The sequence below is a fragment of the Cheilinus undulatus genome, linkage group 14 (assembly GCF_018320785.1).
Source record: "Cheilinus undulatus linkage group 14, ASM1832078v1, whole genome shotgun sequence".
Classification (NCBI taxonomy): domain Eukaryota; kingdom Metazoa; phylum Chordata; class Actinopteri; order Labriformes; family Labridae; genus Cheilinus; species Cheilinus undulatus.
Window position 1 is genome coordinate 22415197 of NC_054878.1, and position 17945 is coordinate 22433141.

General features: G+C 37.5%; 2 protein-coding genes across 2 annotated transcripts in view; one reads left to right on the plus strand and one right to left on the minus strand.

Annotated features, from left to right (window-relative positions):
- nbas (NBAS subunit of NRZ tethering complex) overlaps positions 1 to 4434 on the minus strand; it is a 313145-nt gene extending 308711 nt beyond the window's left edge. The window contains exons 1-3 of the mRNA XM_041805537.1: positions 4336 to 4434; positions 3965 to 4016; positions 3815 to 3851 (exon numbers count right to left, since the gene is read on the minus strand). Of these exons, the coding sequence (XP_041661471.1) occupies positions 3815 to 3851; positions 3965 to 4016; positions 4336 to 4428 (182 nt within the window). The 5' untranslated portion in view covers positions 4429 to 4434. The remainder of the gene's footprint in view (positions 1 to 3814; positions 3852 to 3964; positions 4017 to 4335) is intronic.
- Positions 4435 to 4701: 267 nt separating this feature from the next.
- Positions 4702 to 14802, plus strand: ddx1 (DEAD (Asp-Glu-Ala-Asp) box helicase 1). Its single transcript, XM_041806159.1, has 26 exons — positions 4702 to 4771; positions 4899 to 4950; positions 5057 to 5120; positions 5200 to 5229; positions 5337 to 5433; positions 5596 to 5643; positions 5746 to 5829; positions 6741 to 6824; positions 6943 to 7019; positions 7111 to 7183; positions 7284 to 7360; positions 7464 to 7578; positions 7762 to 7900; positions 8344 to 8404; positions 8561 to 8659; positions 8819 to 8908; positions 10340 to 10528; positions 11068 to 11119; positions 11251 to 11397; positions 11507 to 11598; positions 11681 to 11753; positions 11889 to 11961; positions 13380 to 13422; positions 13500 to 13595; positions 13870 to 13990; positions 14205 to 14802. Exons 1-26 carry the CDS (start codon positions 4756 to 4758, stop codon positions 14333 to 14335), a joined length of 2223 nt encoding a protein of 740 aa, XP_041662093.1. The 5' UTR covers positions 4702 to 4755; the 3' UTR covers positions 14336 to 14802.
- Positions 14803 to 17945: the final 3143 nt, after the last annotated feature.

Genomic DNA, 17945 nt, shown 5'->3' on the forward strand with positions numbered 1-17945 from the left:
TGAAGTTACAATTCTTTCACACGTGGTATATTTTATCCATCTCATGCAGACCTATGCAGCACATATGGCAATCACAAATATTCTCAGGTGCATTTTTTTGGCATCCCTTAAACTGTTTAAAAAATTGTGAAACCAATTATTCAGGTCATCTTTGCCAAACTGTTTAAAGGGTTTAATGTGGATAACAATGATTCTACTCGCACCAATCCTACTGAACCATTTTCAGCAACAAATCCCAAGATCGGATAACTCAGTCTCATAGGACTTTGGAACTGTTTATTTCTTTTGAACCACCTGTTCTCAAAATTAGACCCACTGTAAAGATGTTCATGTTGTCACAATCAGTCTCTTATTTAACGTTGGCTTCAATAAATAAAATTCAAAAACCTACTTCTACACAAATGAAAAGAAGGACTGAGAGGCAAGCACAGGAAAGGCAGCTGGTCAATATTTTATGAAGTTATTGATAACACAAACTAACCACCTATTGAGATAATAAACAGGTATAAAAACTAGACCATAGCAGACTCTGCTACTGGTCACAGCAAGCCTTCTGATACACTATATGGACAAGGGCCTTCCCAAAGCTGTTGCCATGAAATTGGAAGAAAGGCATTGTCCAAAATGTTTTGGTATGCTGAAGCATTAAGATCGTCTTCACTACACAGCAAAAACTGGAGTGTTGAATTCTCAGTGTTAAACATTTCAGTGTTGATTTTAACACTCAAAGTGTTATTTTAACTCCAATCAGAGTAAATGGTCTTCAGTGTTGGAGTTACTTGACGTTGTTAAATCAACCAGTGTTATTCCAACACTGTAAAGAGTCAGTTGATCCAAGCTCCACCTACTGCAATTTCAAATCTGAGGGGCAGAGTTTTCCCATCATGCCTTAGTGCAGAGTGTTAAGCTGGGTTCAGATGTTTTTAGATGTATTTAGATGATTAGCTGTGTTTAGATTTTGCCTGTTGTACAGGGGTCACTGCTGGGATTCACTTGCACATGTTTCTTGAATTATCTTGAGTTCCCAAGTTTTTGATGCATAAACACTTTTGCACCATGAGTGTAGTTGTCTTCTAGGTTGGTCAAGTCTTGGCTGTAGTGACAGCTTTGTGATAACTGTGGAGTGAGAGCAGCTTGTCATCTCTGGACAAGCTTTGTCTTTGAGTCTGCCTCATAACTCCCTGGTTGCTGTCAAATACCTCACGATGTGAGGTAGCAGTCAATCTTGTCAGGTGTGTCTGTTTACCAACGCTCAGTTTGTGGAACTGACATGTGTTGTTACTCGTTATTATCAGGTTGATCGAAGAGGGGCAGTTGCTATCCACAGTATTTTAGAGCTGCTGAAATTAATTGTAATACACTCCTTAGTGTTAATTTTTTAACACTGATGCCAGTGTTGAGTACTATCAACACTACTCAGTGTTCACCAGTGTAAATTTTTGACACCATACAGTGTTACAGTAACACTGGTTCAGTGTAAAAAAAGTAACACTTTGAAAAGTGTTAAATTAACACTCAAAAGAGTGGACACATATACACACTTTTCTAGTGTTAGATTTTACACTCTCAGTGTTAATCTAACACTGTCTATTTTGCTGTGTAGAGATAAGGGGACAAGCCCAAACCCTGAAGAACAGCCCCACACCATTTTGTAAAATAAATGTTGGCAAATAAAGACTGCATGGCTAGGTGCTTGATTTTATGCACCAGGTCTAATTGAAACACCTAATTCAATAAATAACAGGTGTGACCAAATACTTTTGTCCATACAGTGTTGTACTTTACCACTGATGCTATGCAGGAACAAAACCATGCAGAAGGGCCGTTTAGTTATGGCAAAAATTATATCATCATAATCATGATTACTTTGGTTGGTATCGAGATCCCAATTTTAACACACAATTACTTGTTGGCTTTTACAACATCAGCAACAGACTCACTCATTCAACTCAGACATTCTTAGGTTTTGGGAAAAAAGCCATCTATGACAATAATGAGTGAAAAACAGATAAATCTATCAAAACCACACACCACATAAATGAGTGTAGCCATAGTGGCACAGTAATCATTTAATCACAATTAACTTGTTTTTTAAAATCATGGGAAGCTAAAATCAGGACTGAAACAAAAACTTGATTAACTGCCCAGCACTACCATGAACATGGTCATTGTCAGATTTACACTAGTGAAGAACAATTTACAGAAATATTTCAATTCAAGGTGCCTCACTTTCTTCTTTTTTCAGGGGTCAAGGTAGCTTGAATCCTTTCCACTACAGACTTAGACTCCACAACATGCAGCTACAGACTGGCCTCACTGGGACATACAGTATAAAAGGCATCCGCTCCCTTAACTGTCCCTGAGTTGGCACTTTTCAAGTCTTCTTCCCTTTTGTAAGCTTTTGTTTACCTTTGATTTTCACACCCTGCCATACCAGGATACCACCCCAAAACTGTAAACAAGCAATTTTTTAAGCAACTGCTCTGTCATTTAAATTATTGCATGATCCCAGACTCATAAAGGTTTACTGGACATAAGGATATCTCGACTACATGATAAATGTAGGACATATTTTAAGAAAAAGTAAAGATATTTTTCTTTTTAAGACATTTAATTTGGAGAAGGTGGCATGGTGAACCTCTAATTCCAGTAACAGTTGTTTTTTAATGTTTGTATTTACTTGTTTATTGAAATGACTTAAGGAAAAACAAAGCTGTTTATAGAATTGATCAAGGTTATATCTGTAATAAATCTGATCACAAAATTAAAAGTGGAAGACCAAGTTTTCGTTTTAATACCAATCTTTGTGAGACTTGTGGAAAATCTAGCTTTCAAACATGAAGATTTGAAAAATCTTTTTTTTTTTTTTACTTTTTTCAAAAAGCTATTTTGTTGCTCTTTTGTTGAGGATATTCATGGGCTTTCACTGGGCAGTGCCAGCTAAATCAAAAACACTTTGTCTATGTTAGATATAGTGCAGGTTTCGTAAGATGATGGCAGAACTATCTGGGTCATAGCTAATCTTTGTTTCATCAACAAAAATGTTGGGCAAAAACCTTTTCTCCATGTGAAAGTTGAGATCAAGTCTAGCTTAAAAAATAGCTCTTTCATAAGAAAACTCAGAAAAAAAAGGTTTAGTTTTCATTAAAGAGACTAAAATGAGACAAGAATGTAATTTAGTTTTCATTCGACAATTCAATCCATGATACAAGGTATGGAAATTAAAAGGAGACCAATGCTGCAATTGACATGCAGTGTTTCCCATACATCTCAGTTAGTGTACAAAAAGATCTGGCTGCTGTTTTGTTCAATTTCATGATAATGCGTTGCTCAACTTTCATTTTCTGATGTCTCAGCAAATACATGTGCACTTCAATCAGTCTAGCAGTGAACTAAAGACGTCACTTATTGGAAACTTAAAGCAGTTGTGCATGAATATAGCTAACCTTTAATATATAGGCTAACACTCGGTGTGACTGTGAACCACGTGGTTTTATCCTCATAAGAGCAGTCTCACTGTTTAATAGCCATACTTCCCATTTCTCCACTGTGGGTTAATTTGTCAAAATACAACATATCTGTAGTTCTTCAACTGTAGAAAGCAGGGATCCCAGGTTAGGCAGAGTGCATCAAGCAAAATGTTTCTGAGTTTTCTGCGACTAAAACTTATCAATACTTTAATCTAAAAACTAAAATTTAAAATGGCTGTCAAAATTAACACTAATTGCAGCTTGACGCGAAATGCCTGTCAATGTCACAAAATATAATATTAAGTAGAGGGTAGGCTATGAAAGGGGAATAAAAATGAACTTACCTGTACCACAAGTACTGCAAGATTAAGCGAAATGGCCCTGTAAGAAATGAATCACAGTTAACTTGATGAATTTCGGAGTTGTGATTAAGCAAAGCGACTCCTCACGCATGCACAATATCAAAGCTGTAGGTTAAATGAAACAGAACTCACCAGTCACTGCTTTTGCAATTAGTGAGGTATTGTGCTCCTTGTTGCCACGCAACTGCAATGTTAGAAAGTTAAACGTGAGCTTACTGTTCATGTATAGACGGGCTGGCTTATAGGTGCACAGCATGAATGGTGTCTTACATTGAACCACATCACCCACTGCCAAAATCATTAATATTAAATACTTAAGAGACTTTAAGAGCCCATTAATATATTTCAAGTATGTGGATGTAGCTTGTTATCGGTATGTTTGTGCTACGTGGCTTTGAACGGCTGACCCCATGCAAGTGATAAACGTTGGCTTTGGGGTAAGATTTTTGAATAAAACACTCTCAACATTAAATGTAGACAAGCAAAATGGAAGACCTGCTGACCTGCGTGTCCGTTTCTGGTGGCCATTCCGTAATGACAAGTAGGTCGTACAAAATGTTTTCATCTTCGCCTTCAAGCAAGCTTTCTTCGGCCATATTTACTTCAACAAGCTGTCAAAAGTGTACGGAGACAAGCTAGGGACGAAATACAGAGGGGAACCGCGTTTGAAAACTATCTAGGAGCTCAAAAAAGCAATATCACCTGAAAACTTTATACTCTATAATGTGTTATAAACTGGAAATTTTTCCTTCTTCAATATTTCTCACGAATAGTTTGTAATTTTCTGTGGTTTTATACAAAAGGGACAACTACCCGGAACATATTATAGGATGATGCTTCACCCGACCGCTGAACGAGTTACACCGTGCCGAAAATTCTGCACACGTTACATCCGGTTGAGTTGGTTCGCTGTAGCCGCAATCATGGCTGCGTTTTCTGGTAAGATTAGGTCATTTTTTACTCGATTTCTTGATATTTATGCCGCTTTTATGAATGATTTTCTACCAAAAACTACTAGAAGGCTTTGCAGTCGTACAGAATAACTAAAATGTCTCTTGTTTGGCAGAAATGGGGGTTATGCCTGAAATTGCGCAGGCTGTGGAGGAGATGGACTGGCTGTAAGTGCCTGCTTGACGTGCATTGAAATTTTGCCATATCACATCTACTATATGATGTCTTTTTTGAAAGCTTGACTATCAAACTGATGTAAAACCTGATTTTCAGGCTCCCAACTGACATCCAGGCTGAGTCTATCCCTCTTATCCTGGGTGGAGGAGATGTTCTCATGGTGAAATAAATCTCTTTGTTGTCCTTTTAAGATACTATTTTATAGTACAGTTTTTACAGGACGTTTTCTAATTTTACAGGCAGCTGAAACTGGCAGTGGCAAAACTGGTGTAAGTACAACCAAGCAAACCCTCTACGTTAACATTTATGTTTAAATTATTACTTTTAAGCCAGCGGAAGCGGTGCAATGCTACAAAGTAACACTTGTCATTCTCAGGCTTTCAGTATCCCAGTGATTCAGATTGTTTACGAGACCCTGAAGGATCAGCAGGAGGGCAAGAAAGGAAGAGCTTCTATCAAGACTGGCGGAGCTAGTTAGACAAATTTGATATTATTAACTAATTTTGTTGGCAAAATGTTTTTTCAATAGCACATAACTTTTTCATCTAATATAAGTTGCCATAATAGTGTCATAATATAGGATGCATGGTGAAACAAAGAATGATCAAAGCAATGTTTTATCTTTTTCCATCCAGTTTTCAACAACTGGCAGATGAACCCTTATGACCGCAGTACAGCATTTGGTAAGCTATGTTTGATCAGAATAAACATGTAATATACTAACTTTGTTAATATTCACATTCCAGCTTTATTATTTATCACTTTCTAACTTTTTATCTGCACAGCAATCGGTCCTGATGGATTGTGCTGCCAGAGCAGAGAGTTCAAAGAGTGGCATGGCTGTCGCTCCACAAAAGGTGTCACCAAAGGTCTGTAAAGTGCTTTCAGATTGATCAGTTTTGAAAAAGAAACCTTGAAGGTAAATATTTATTATACAAGAAATACAACATTTCTGTTATACAGTGTAGGGATGCATGATATTGGAGTTATTTGTTTATTTTAGATTTCCAATACACTGATATTTTAGTTAATAATTTTAGCTGATACAGATATTGATACTGAAATTTAAATCTAGTTCAGACCCAGAACTTCAGTTTGTTTGAAAACACAGTTTTAAATTTGAGGATGAACAAATAAACAAATTTCAGTCCTTAAAACAGACTTAGAAATATAAGAGATGGTGATGAATAAAGAAAACACTTTAGCTGATGTAGGTCAGTGGGTCCAGCTTAAAATTCCACTAACTTATTTGTTTGTACGTGCAGTATTTATAACTGATATAAGCAGATTTTCATAGATAGATAGATACTTTATTAATCTTTTGCAGGACATTGCTTCGTTACAGCAGCAAAACATTCAGACAGCCCATCATCACAGAAACACACATAAATACAGATAATTGAGTTTAAGTATGATTGCCCTAAAATCAGATTTCTGCCATTAACCTTGGTATTACTGAGTGGTGATTTTATAAATATATACATAGATATACTTACACTCACACATGTACATACACACATACATTCATACATTCATCCCAAAATTCACCTCAAAAGTGCAGTATGCAAAGAGAGCTATCTATAATAAAAATGATGAAAAGTAGGTTAAGACTGGTGAGCTGCACATAACAGGCTGCGGCGTTACTAGCGCCATCATGACTCTTAAAATATGCACCATTTGTAAATATTGGCAGAAAAAGATGTATACAATATCACAACAGTACTATCATACATCCCTTATAGAATGACACCCTGTCCTTCTCCTGTCTTTCTGTGCCCAGGAAAGTACTACTATGAAGTGACCTGCCATGACCAGGGACTGTGTCGTATTGGCTGGGCCACCAGTCAGGCAGCGCTGGATTTAGGTATGCTTCTCCTGTCTTCAATCTTAATGCTGCTGAAATGAAACATTCTGATTCTGAAAAAACAAAAGCCTCACTACTACACAGATAAATCAATTATAGGCTCTCTTTCTCTGAACAGGAACTGATAAGTATGGATTTGGTTTTGGTGGAACTGGAAAGAAATCCAACAACAAGCAGTTTGACAGCTATGGAGAGGTAAGAACTACTGAATGACCACGTAAGTTAGATACACACCAAGTAGATTGGGCCATTTTTAAATTATTCTTGTTATTTTGCCTCTTTGCAGGAGTTTACCATGCATGACACCATTGGATGCTATCTGGATCTAGAAAAAGGACAAATTTCCTTCTCTAAAAATGGTTCTGTCTTCATGATTATGATTCTTATGAATGTTATATTAGTGGAGCACAACAAGGTAACACATGTCTTGCTCTATTTTCCCCCATTTTTATTATCCAGGTAATGACTTGGGTTTGGCATTTGAGATTCCCCAACATGTGAAGAATCAAGCTTTCTTTGCCTCCTGTGTGCTCAAGGTATATTGTTTTAAATAGAAAATTTCCCGACAGGTGCTAGATTTACACCTAACAAATTCAAAACTACAATTAAGGAAATTACAAATTTCCGTATGTCTTCCAGAACGCAGAGCTCAAGTTCAACTTTGGAGGAGAATCATTTAAAAATCCCCCTAAAAGTGGTTTTGTTGCTCTGGATCAGGCACAAGAAGGACACACAGTCAAATCCACTCAAACAGGTGTGTTGGATACAACCATTATTTTTTACCAAAAGAAGAGAATAAAAACAATAATTTAAGATTTTAACATATCAAACTCACAATCAGAGATAAAGTTGGTATTAAGATCACATTATATAAACACCTAAATAGGGTAACTGGTGTGTCCCAGTTTTAACAGTCCTGTGTTCTCTGTTTGTTTAGGCAGTGCCAAAGTGAGTCAGGTGAAGGCATCATCCAATGCACCCAAAGCACTGATCATCGAACCATCAAAAGAACTGGCTGAACAAACCCTCAACAACGTCAAGCAGTTTAAGAAATATGTGGATAACCCCAAACTGAGGTATGACTCAGCAGAAGTAATGTGAATATTGGTTAGGGAAGTAACAATTGCAGTGCACAGGGCCTATTGGTTAGGTCATGCACCATGTACACAGGTGGTTTGGATTCAGGAACAACCTGTGGCTTCTTTTCTGCATGTTACTCCTCAGTCACTTATCCCTGTTTCTGACTCTATCCACTGTCTTCATCTGTAACATGAAACATTCATGACTCAAATAGTAGAATTATAAGGAGAAGTGCATTTTTATCCCATGGGAAATTTGTGTTATACTGTTGCTCATATTAAAAATAGAAAAACCCCTAAAAATTTACAAGCATATTTAACTTTTTATTTTTGTGCTGCATTCTGAATTATATTGATAAGCTTTTTTAATTCCAGCAGATGGAGTCAGTCTTCAATTTTATCTGCTTGCTTTTACAGTATTTGTCATTCTGTCACTACAGGGAGCTGCTGGTGATCGGTGGTGTGGCTGCCAAAGAGCAGCTGGCTGCTCTAGAGCAGGGGGTACGTAACATACTGTCTCTGAATAAACTTTCAATAAAGTTCCCTCTTAATAAAGCCTTTGAAGTTTTGATTAACAGACAGTTTTTTGTAATCTTTTTCCTTCTTTGCCTTGAACAACTGACAGGTTTTCTGCTTTCTGTGTCTCCTTTTAAACAGATTGACATTGTTGTGGGAACACCCGGCAGATTGGACGATCTCATCTCTACTGGGAAACTGAGTCTCTCCCAAGTCCGCTTTCTAGTTCTGGATGAGTGTGTAAGTATATTATAGGAAGAATATTAAATTAAATTTGTAACGCTTGGTTTTCTTGTTTGTTTTTTCCAGAACCTTAAAAATACAAATAAGATTAATGTATTATTGATTTACATAGTATAAAGTCACTTATCATTTGTCTATGCTCTGTGTTTCCCTCAGGATGGCCTTCTGTCTGCAGGTTACACTGACTTCATCAACAGGATCCATAACCAAATCCCTCAGGTCACCTCTGATGGCAAGAGACTGCAAGTAAGTTATGAGATGAGCTGCACTGCTTACATTGTTAATTTTAGTGATTACTGACCACTTTTAAAAGGTAACATGGACAAAAAAGGGTCTTTTTCATATGTGAGAACACATTGGTTTCTTCTGATTCTCATCAGCAAGCAAATAAGCAGCATATTAAAAAAAAAAAAAACTTGTTATTGATGTTACGAAAGGTAAGTCAAAGTGTCTACACTAAGTATTTAAAAAAAAAAAGTTATAGTGCCTTTAAAAAGTATTTACACCCTGGTATGTTTAACCCTTTTATTGATTTATAAATCAATCATGGTCAGTATAATTTGTCTTTTTTTGACCTAAAAACTATTTAATGTCAAAATGAAAACATAAATCTAGAAAGTACTATCAACTGAACTAAAACATGTAATGCAAAATAAGTGATTGCAGAAATATTCACCCTCTTTAAAGTGACTTACTGAATTCAACAGAGGTCCAGCCAACTGGTGCTAGAAGTCTCATATTTAGTGAAATGGGGATCATCTAAGTGCAGTGAATGTGTCTCAGGTAATTGTAGTGTAAAAGCGCCTGTGTCTGAGTGTCCAGTCAAATCTTTATGGAGTGGCAAAGAGAAAGCCACTGTTGAAGAAAACTCATAATAAACCTTGACCTTGACAGTGAAGCATGATGGTGGCAGCATCATGCTGTGGAGATGCTTCTTGGCATCCAGCCCTGGAAGGCTTGTAAAGGTAGAGGGTAAAATGAATGCGGCAACATAATGGAAAATTGTGGAGGACAATCTTATTCAGTCTGCAAGAAAACAGAGTGCAGTTTGAGAGAGATTTATTTCCAGCAAGCCAATGATCTGTAGCATACAGTAAAGCATACATAGAAATGTTTTCAAGCCAACAAGGTGGATGTTTTGGAGTGGCCAAGTCAAAGCCCAGAACTAAATCCAACAGAAAATTTGTGACTGGACTTGAAATGGGCTGTTCACACTGATCCTCGTGCAACCTGACAGAGCTTGAGTAGTTTTGCAAAGAAGAATGGAATAAATATGCAGTGTCCAAATATGCAAGCCTGATTGAGACCTATTTCCACAGAATGTGGCCAAAGGTGAATCTACTAAATATTGACTTGAAGGGGTGAATATGTATGCAGTCACTTGGTTTTCATTGCATATTTTTTATAATTCAATTGGCATTACTTTGTCAAAATCTGTTATCACATTGACATTAAAGAGGTTTTTCTATTTGTTTTTGTCAAAAAGCAAAGTTTTATTGACCACGATTGATTTATAAAATCAATACAAGAATATAACATCCTAGGGGCGTGGATACTTTTATAGGCACTGTATGTCTGTATCAGGTAACTGTAGCATTTGAAATAAATGTACAGGTTGTTAAAACATCTTGTTTATCTCAAATGATGAAGAACATCACAGGTTATTTTCTCCTCCAGGTGATTGTTTGTTCAGCCACACTGCATTCATTCGATGTGAAGAAGCTGTCAGAGCGGATCATGCACTTTCCCACTTGGGTGGATCTGAAGGGGGAGGATTCTGTGCCTGAGACGGTCCACCATGTGGTGGTGCCAGTTAACCCCAAGAGCGATCGCCTTTGGGAGCGTTTAGGCAAGAGCCACATACGAGTGAGTCTCTGATGTTAGACTAAGAACAAACTTGATGTCTGAGTTATAAGGAGAAACTGGTGGGGAAAAAACCCTGTGGTCCCTTTTTTGTTGTTTGTTTGTTTTTTTGTTGTTTGTTTTTTTTTTTTTTTAGGGAGAGGGGGATAATTTCTCTTAATAAAATTTTGACAGCTAAGAAAATGTGAAGCAGGTACAAAGAAAAGCCATTATCATTTTTGTAAAGGTGTCTTTTTCTTGTCTTTTTGTGTTTGTTGTTGTAATACTCATTTTGACCACAAGAGGCCGCATTGCACCACCACACGGTGGTAAAAAAAAAAAACACCCCAGAGCACTGACATTCACACTTCAAACTTTGTTAGATGGGTTTTATACATACAGATGTATAACTTTGTGAAACTTGTCCTATTTCTGTGTGTTCAGAAGATTAGGTCCTCTTCTTCCTTTCTATTGAACTCTTCAACCTATTTTAAGGATATAGATGCCATTTATGAAGGCCATATTAACATGTTGATATTCATTTCCCTTTTTTCTTTTGTAAGACTGATGAAGTCCATGCTAAAGACAACACCAGACCTGGAGCCAATTCTTCTGGTAACTTTCCTCGTTTTATCCGCTGATGTTTAACACAATTTCATTGAAGGAATGTTTTTTTTTTCACATTTTACAAATAGTTGCATCTTTGCGCTTTTAAAAAAAGTGTGTTTGCGTGTGTTTGATTTTAGAAATGTGGTCAGAGGCCATCAAGGTGCTGAAGGGCGAGTACACAGTCAGGGCCATCAAGGAGCACAAGATGGATATGGCCATCATTTTCTGTCGCACCAAGATCGACTGTGACAACATGGAGCAATACTTCATTCAGCAAGGAGGAGGTAGGGAGCATAAGCACTGGCATTATACTCTTCATCTGTCACTGTGCAGAAGTTTTAATACAGAAGATATCTAACATGTAAACTGGGTTCCTAATTTCTTCATACCTAGGTCCAGACAGTAAAGGCCACCAGTTTTCTTGTGTTTGTCTCCATGGGGATCGCAAGCCAAATGAGCGGAAAAATAATCTGGAGCGCTTCAAGGTGAAAGAGCAACAACTCATTAACTCTCTTCATACAAGGTACAACTTGTCCGTTGGTGTTAATGAAGTTTTTGTGTATGCAGAGGAAAGAAGTGAGACTCCTGATCTGTACAGATGTAGCAGCCAGAGGAATTGACATCCACGGAGTTCCTTATGGTAAAGATTTTGGATTGCATTACTTACATTTGAATACTAATAAATGCAGGTTTCATTAGAACCGGTACTAAGTTTATATTATACATGTTCATTTTGCTAATAAGATTTCCCTTCTTCTTCTTTGTTTGTGTCCAGTGATTAACGTCACCCTGCCTGATGAGAAACAGAACTATGTCCATCGTATCGGCAGAGTTGGCAGAGCAGAGAGGTAAACATATATTTTCTAATGGGATCTTATATCATTTTGTTTGCAAATGATTATAATCTATTAACGTAGTCTTCATTTGCCTTCATTTTTCACCATCTTGTAATATACACTCGCAGGCCACTTTATTAGGTCTTGCCGGCAGTGGCTTTGGTCCCCTTTTGTCCTCTGAACTGCCTTGATTCTTTGTAGCAGAGGCTCAACAAGGTGCTGAAACAACCCTCAAAGACTTAAATCCATATTGACTTAACGGCATCATTCAATGTCATATTCGTCCTGTTCTGCCCTTGGAAGATAGTGTTCTCCATGATAACACATGTTCAACTCTGATGATCAGAGTTCATTACAGCCATTACAAACTTCTGAAAATAGGAAAAAACCTATGTTTGTCAGCTGCTCATCCATAATGTGAATCTCTTGTTCCACCACGTTTCAGAGGTGCTGTGTTGTATTGATATCTTGAGGCTGTGTAGTCCACTTGAATACAGTGAACTAATTGTCGTTGGCCAGGAACCAGTTTGAGATGATCTGAGCTTATGGCGTGGTGTATTATCAGCAGATGAGTACACTGTGGTCATAAATGGATAGAAATGATTACCAACAGTACTAAAGGAGACTGTGGTGTTTGAGTGATGCTCAGTTGGTACTAGGAGACCCAAAGTGGGAAAGGAGAATATCTTCCACTCCATAACACTAGCATCATCAGCCTGTAGCGTTGATGCAAGAATGGATTTATGCTTTCAAGTTGTCTATAGCAAATTCTGACCCATCAATTCAGATGTCACAGCAGAAACCAAGGCTCATGAGACCAGACAGCCTTTTTCCAATCTTCTTTTGTCCAATTTTAGTGAGCCTGTGTGAATTGTAGCATCAGTTTCCTGTTCTGGTACCTCAGTCAGTTGTACTTAGTGATGGCTCTCTGTGAGCTTGAACCAGTTTGGCCATTCTTCACTGACTCCTGCTGTCATCAAGGTATTTTAGCCTAGAAAACTGTTGCTATTTTCTCTTTCTCAGACCATTCTCTGTAAACCCTTGAGACAGTTGTGTGTAAAAGTCCCAGTAGATCAGCAGTTTGTGAAATATTCAGACCAGCACAACTGGCACCAGCAACCATGGCACAGCCAAAGCACCTGAATCCCCTTTCTTCCCCATTCTGATGCCCTATTTGAACTTTTGCTGGCCACCTCAACCATGTCTACATGCCTACAGGCATTGTTTGCTGCCATGTGATTGGTTGCATTAATGAGTAGTTAAGCAGGTGTACCTAATGAGGTGACTGGTAAATATATACCTTAAAATGTCTCACTGTAATTAGAATATAATATTATAATGTCACTCTAATTTCAAATTAAGACACCAGCTGACAATATCTATTTATTGCTTTTAAGGTTAAAATTATGTTCTTTATTCTTGCCTTTCAGAATGGGACTGGCCATCTCCCTTGTTGCTATGGAGAAAGAAAAGGTGAGCGGATGATGAAAATACACTTGTTCATTTTAAATTTTTTAAAAGGTTTTGAGCTAAATCTTTGCACGCTGCAGGTTTGGTATCATGTTTGCCCAAACCGAGGCAGAGGCTGCTACAACACCCGGCTGAAGGAGGATGGAGGCTGCACCATCTGGTACAACGAGAAAGAGGTGAACCAAGATTCTGATACAACTTAATCAACTTAATGCAGCAAGTTAAATTTACAATTTAAAATGGGTCAGTGACTCAACAGAAGGCTTTTTAATTGATTTGGTTAGCAGCAGATGCTTTGTCATCCTGGCAGGAACAGCTCCCCAAGGGTTTGAAGGATGTGGTGTGACTGAAGTTTAACATTTTATTTCATTTTTGACTTAACATAATATGAAAAAAGAGCAAAAGCCACCATAGACTCTCAATTTTGCTTCTATATCCCTCTGAATACAGCTCCTGTCTGACATTGAAGAGCACCTGAAGTGCACCATCACTCAGTGTGAGCCTGACATCAAAGTACCTGTGGATGATTTTGATGGAAAGGTCACCTATGGTCAGCGTAGGACACTGGGAGGTATGTTATACTGCTGATGGAACTAACAGAATGCTGTGTGGCACTAAAATATCCCATGGCTGGTAGCTTAGTTATATATTATTCACAATAATAACAAATACACTTGTTTAGAAATTCAGGGTCAGTGTTGATTTTGCTTAGCAAATAAGTCAGTTTATCCCTCTGCCACTGCTTTCCTGTCAAGCTAACCTGCAAACCTGTTGCTCTCAATTAGGTGGGAACTACAAAGGTCATGTGGATGTTCTGGCCCCGACAGTCCAGGAGCTGGCAAACCTTGAGAGGGAGGCTCAAAGTTCCTTCCTTCACCTGGGATACATGCCAAATCAGCTTTTCAGAGCTTTCTAAACCAACCCCAACTAGCACTACGCTTAAGGCTGCAGATACAGAATGCAGAAACTAAAACATTTTCAAACCTTTAGCATAAACACAAAAACAGAAGAAAAAAGTTAAAAATCTAAGTCCTATAGACATGAAATGGTAAGTTAAAGATGGTAGTATGGCAGTGTTTCATTAGGTTTGAAAAATTCTCAACAGTTGGCATTTAGATTTCTTTTAAGTCCTGTTATTTCTTTATGAATTGAAGTTTACAAATTGTGCTTATGAAAAAGAGATAGGGCACTCAGTGATGAGCTTAATAAGACTGTTGCTTTTTATTTTAAGAACTTGATCTGGAAGGCTTTCACCTTGAGGTGTTTTGTTTTCTTATCAATCTGATTGAATATTTAAGTTTAACTATGGAGGAATTGGCTAAACGGCCAATGTACATTAGTGGTATGGTGTTCTTTCTCCAAAATAAACTGTGGTTGCCTCTAGACTTTGGGTTGTTTTTGTTTATAGTAAGTGTTATTTGTAGTATTGTTGAAAAAGAGAGAAACTGGGAGTGAGAGATTCCAATCCATTTTATTTATAGAGCACACGTTAGAAACATTACTGTTTACCTAAGTGCTGCACAGTAGAAAACAGAAATAGAACACAAACACAGCAAAACTAAAAACATTAGGAGGAAGAGAAAAAGACGTAAAATCAAATAAAAGCCATAAAAACACAAGGATTATGAAATCAAAAGACATTAGAGGACAGAGCTCACAACACTCATGCTGAATTAAAAGCCAAAAAATTAAAAAGATGGGTGGTTTCTTTATTATACAATGACAAATTCAACTACAAACACTAATCCAATTTTAACCATCCCTTCCATCCATACTGTTAACATCAGATAAGGAAATGGAAATTTTTTGAAGGGATAGCCCCTTGAGATGAATCATCTTATTTCCAGGGTGTCCCAAACACCGAAACAAACAAGAATAAGAATAATAAAAGATATTATGAGGAACATCAGTGCTGAAGCTTGGTTTGTCCTCCTAGCTCCAGTTGAAACTGTAACAGCATTTCGGCTGTTCTTTTCAGGCAGAGTATAGACCTCATAAACAAAAATATAAGCCTAAACAATGGCTCACCTTATATTCTAATCATTAACTATCATGATTGTGCTCTTAATCCCATTTGTTTTTTTCTGCAGTGTTTTCAAAACCAGGTAGTAAGTAGTCTGTGAGTAAGAAGCAAGTTTTAAAGAACAAACCTTCAAGTTTGTAATTTCTTCTCTTGTTATTTGTAATGGCAAAAATGGGTGAAGAACGGCAGGATGGGTGGGAAAAAATTTGGTAAGTGGTTAATCAGTGAAGAATATGCCAAAAGCTACAAAAGTGGGTTAAAAGTGGCTAAACCGGGTAAAGAAAGGCAAAATGGCTGGGAAAAATCGTGAAAAGTAGTTAATAAGTGGGAAAACATGGTTTGAGAGGGGCAACAAGATATGCAAATAGCTGAATACACAAAAATGGGTTAAAAGTTGCAAAAAAAATAGGGTGCGCAGATGGTCTAGTGGTCTACAGCACTACCCACGTACACGGGCGGCCCAGGTTCAAATCCGACCTGTGGCCCCTTGCCCTCATGTCTCCCATTTCCAACTCTATCCACTGTCCCCCTCCTATAGAATTAAGGCACAAAACTAAATCTTAAAAAAAAAATAAGTTGCAAAAAATGGTGAAAAGCCGTTAGAAAGTGGCAAAAATGGTCAAACAACAAAATGGGTGGGAAAATTTGTGATAAGTGGTTAAACTGTGTGTGGTTTAAAAGTGTCAAAAATATGCAAAAAGCTACGAAAAAGGGTTTAAAGTTTCAAAAATTTGCAAAAATTGGTGGAAACAGTGAGAAAAATTCGTCAATACGTTCACACACTTCAGTTTCAACATGAGATAACTGTTAGCCAGAATGCTAACACCAATGCTTCTGATCTGAAACACATGCATTAATATAATCAATAAATCACAACTGGAGAGGGCCCTTGTATTATTTTAGGGGGCCAGCCAACTCTGTGGGCAGGCCTGATAATGTAGTGTTTTTATCTACTGACCATAGGCATCATTCCTCTTTCATAGGACTGCAATCAGCCATTAAACATGTTATCATAGAGATATTGGAAAGTAATTTTAATCAGGGGTTTAAACTGAGCTCCATCAAAGTGTCTTTTCAAACTGAGTAGACTAAGAAGACAGAATCAATTAAAAGTAGGACACATTTTCTGAAACATTATGTCTTTCAGACTACCCAGCATAAAAGAACCAACCTGTTTTTGATGTGTTTTATTGCTCCAAATGCTCTCAAGAGACAGCTTAGCCTCGTCAGGAGGAATATGACCCTGCAACCTGACATTGTCTCTGCTGGTATAAACCACACAGACACAAAAGGCCTGCCCTCTCTTTTGACATCAGCAGAAGCATCAATAATAGCATCCCCAGTGCCAGGGATACTCTGTAGTGACTCAGAAAATGTGAAGTTATTGATCAGAAAAGAGAAAGAAAACTGACTCAGACCAACTTTGATTTGTGTCACATACAGGAAGCAAAATAGACAGGAATGTGATCTACAAATTTTGTCCACAAGAGGCAGATCGTGTAAGGGTTTTTGTCCCTTTGCAGTTTGTGAGAGGAAAAGGGAGTTGATTACTGATTTCAGGTTTGCTTGATTTCGGCTTTCTGGTAAGAATATGAAACGGCAAAACTCCAAAGAAATGACAGAGCAGACAAAATGTTTCTGTGTATAATGCTTGTTTGTTTATTGTAAAGCTTGAATCAAAAAGGGCCCAGGTATTGTTAAAGGAAGTTACATAGTGGAAAAGATTAGAAGTTCACTTGTGGTTGTAATACTGACAAAGGGCTGTAGATGGTGCTCTAAACCAACAGCTTCTTATGTCCTGCCGGGAAAGGAAAGACCTCACAGACTTTATGGAGCTCAGAAAATAAGATCCATTCAACTCAGATTAATGAATTCCAGAGAGTTTCTTTCTTTAAATAGACCTGGTATTAAACAAAGAGAACATGCAAAGTGGTTATAGAATTAAAATTCTAAACGAAAGCTAGGATTTCATTACTATCATTTTTAAGACTTTGACTTTGGCTGTTTAGAAACACGTCTATCTCATTTATTGATGTGATTGAAGCCAATGTTGGGTGCAAAGGAGCTGACATTGCTCCTCCATTGTGAAAACATCAGTTGTCAGAAAGACTTCTCAGATTAAATGTTTGTGCTTTCAAAATTAATGCCTGTTATTGAGATTAACTTCATAAAGTGATGTTGCAAGTCTGCCAATAAGGGGGGATAAAGGGGAGAGCTTTCTTGGACCCTGCCAAATTGGGGGCCCTTAGAGGTCAGCAAAGTCAGGGTTCATTATAAAGCTAAACTTTGATAACAATATTTTACTTTTAACAAGAATAACTACTTCAAACAACAACAACAAAATACATTTTATTATTTATGCTGCAGCATAATATTGTTTTTTATGTAAACCCCTCCTCTAAAATAGAATAACCTTTTAATCAGTAGGTAATGTTAACACTGTATATGGACACCCTGAACTAAACTATTCGGAAAGTAAATTCACACATCAGTGCTAGGCCAA

What these genes read in the sequence shown, in the direction of transcription:
- ddx1 (XM_041806159.1), top strand. An exon ending in AATTTCCTTCTCTAAAAATG is followed by an intron (nt 7,184 to 7,283) that starts GTTCTGTCTTCA and finishes TTTATTATCCAG; the next exon opens with GTAATGACTTGGGTTTGGCA. An exon ending in ACCTGGAGCCAATTCTTCTG is followed by an intron (nt 11,120 to 11,250) that starts GTAACTTTCCTC and finishes GTTTGATTTTAG; the next exon opens with AAATGTGGTCAGAGGCCATC.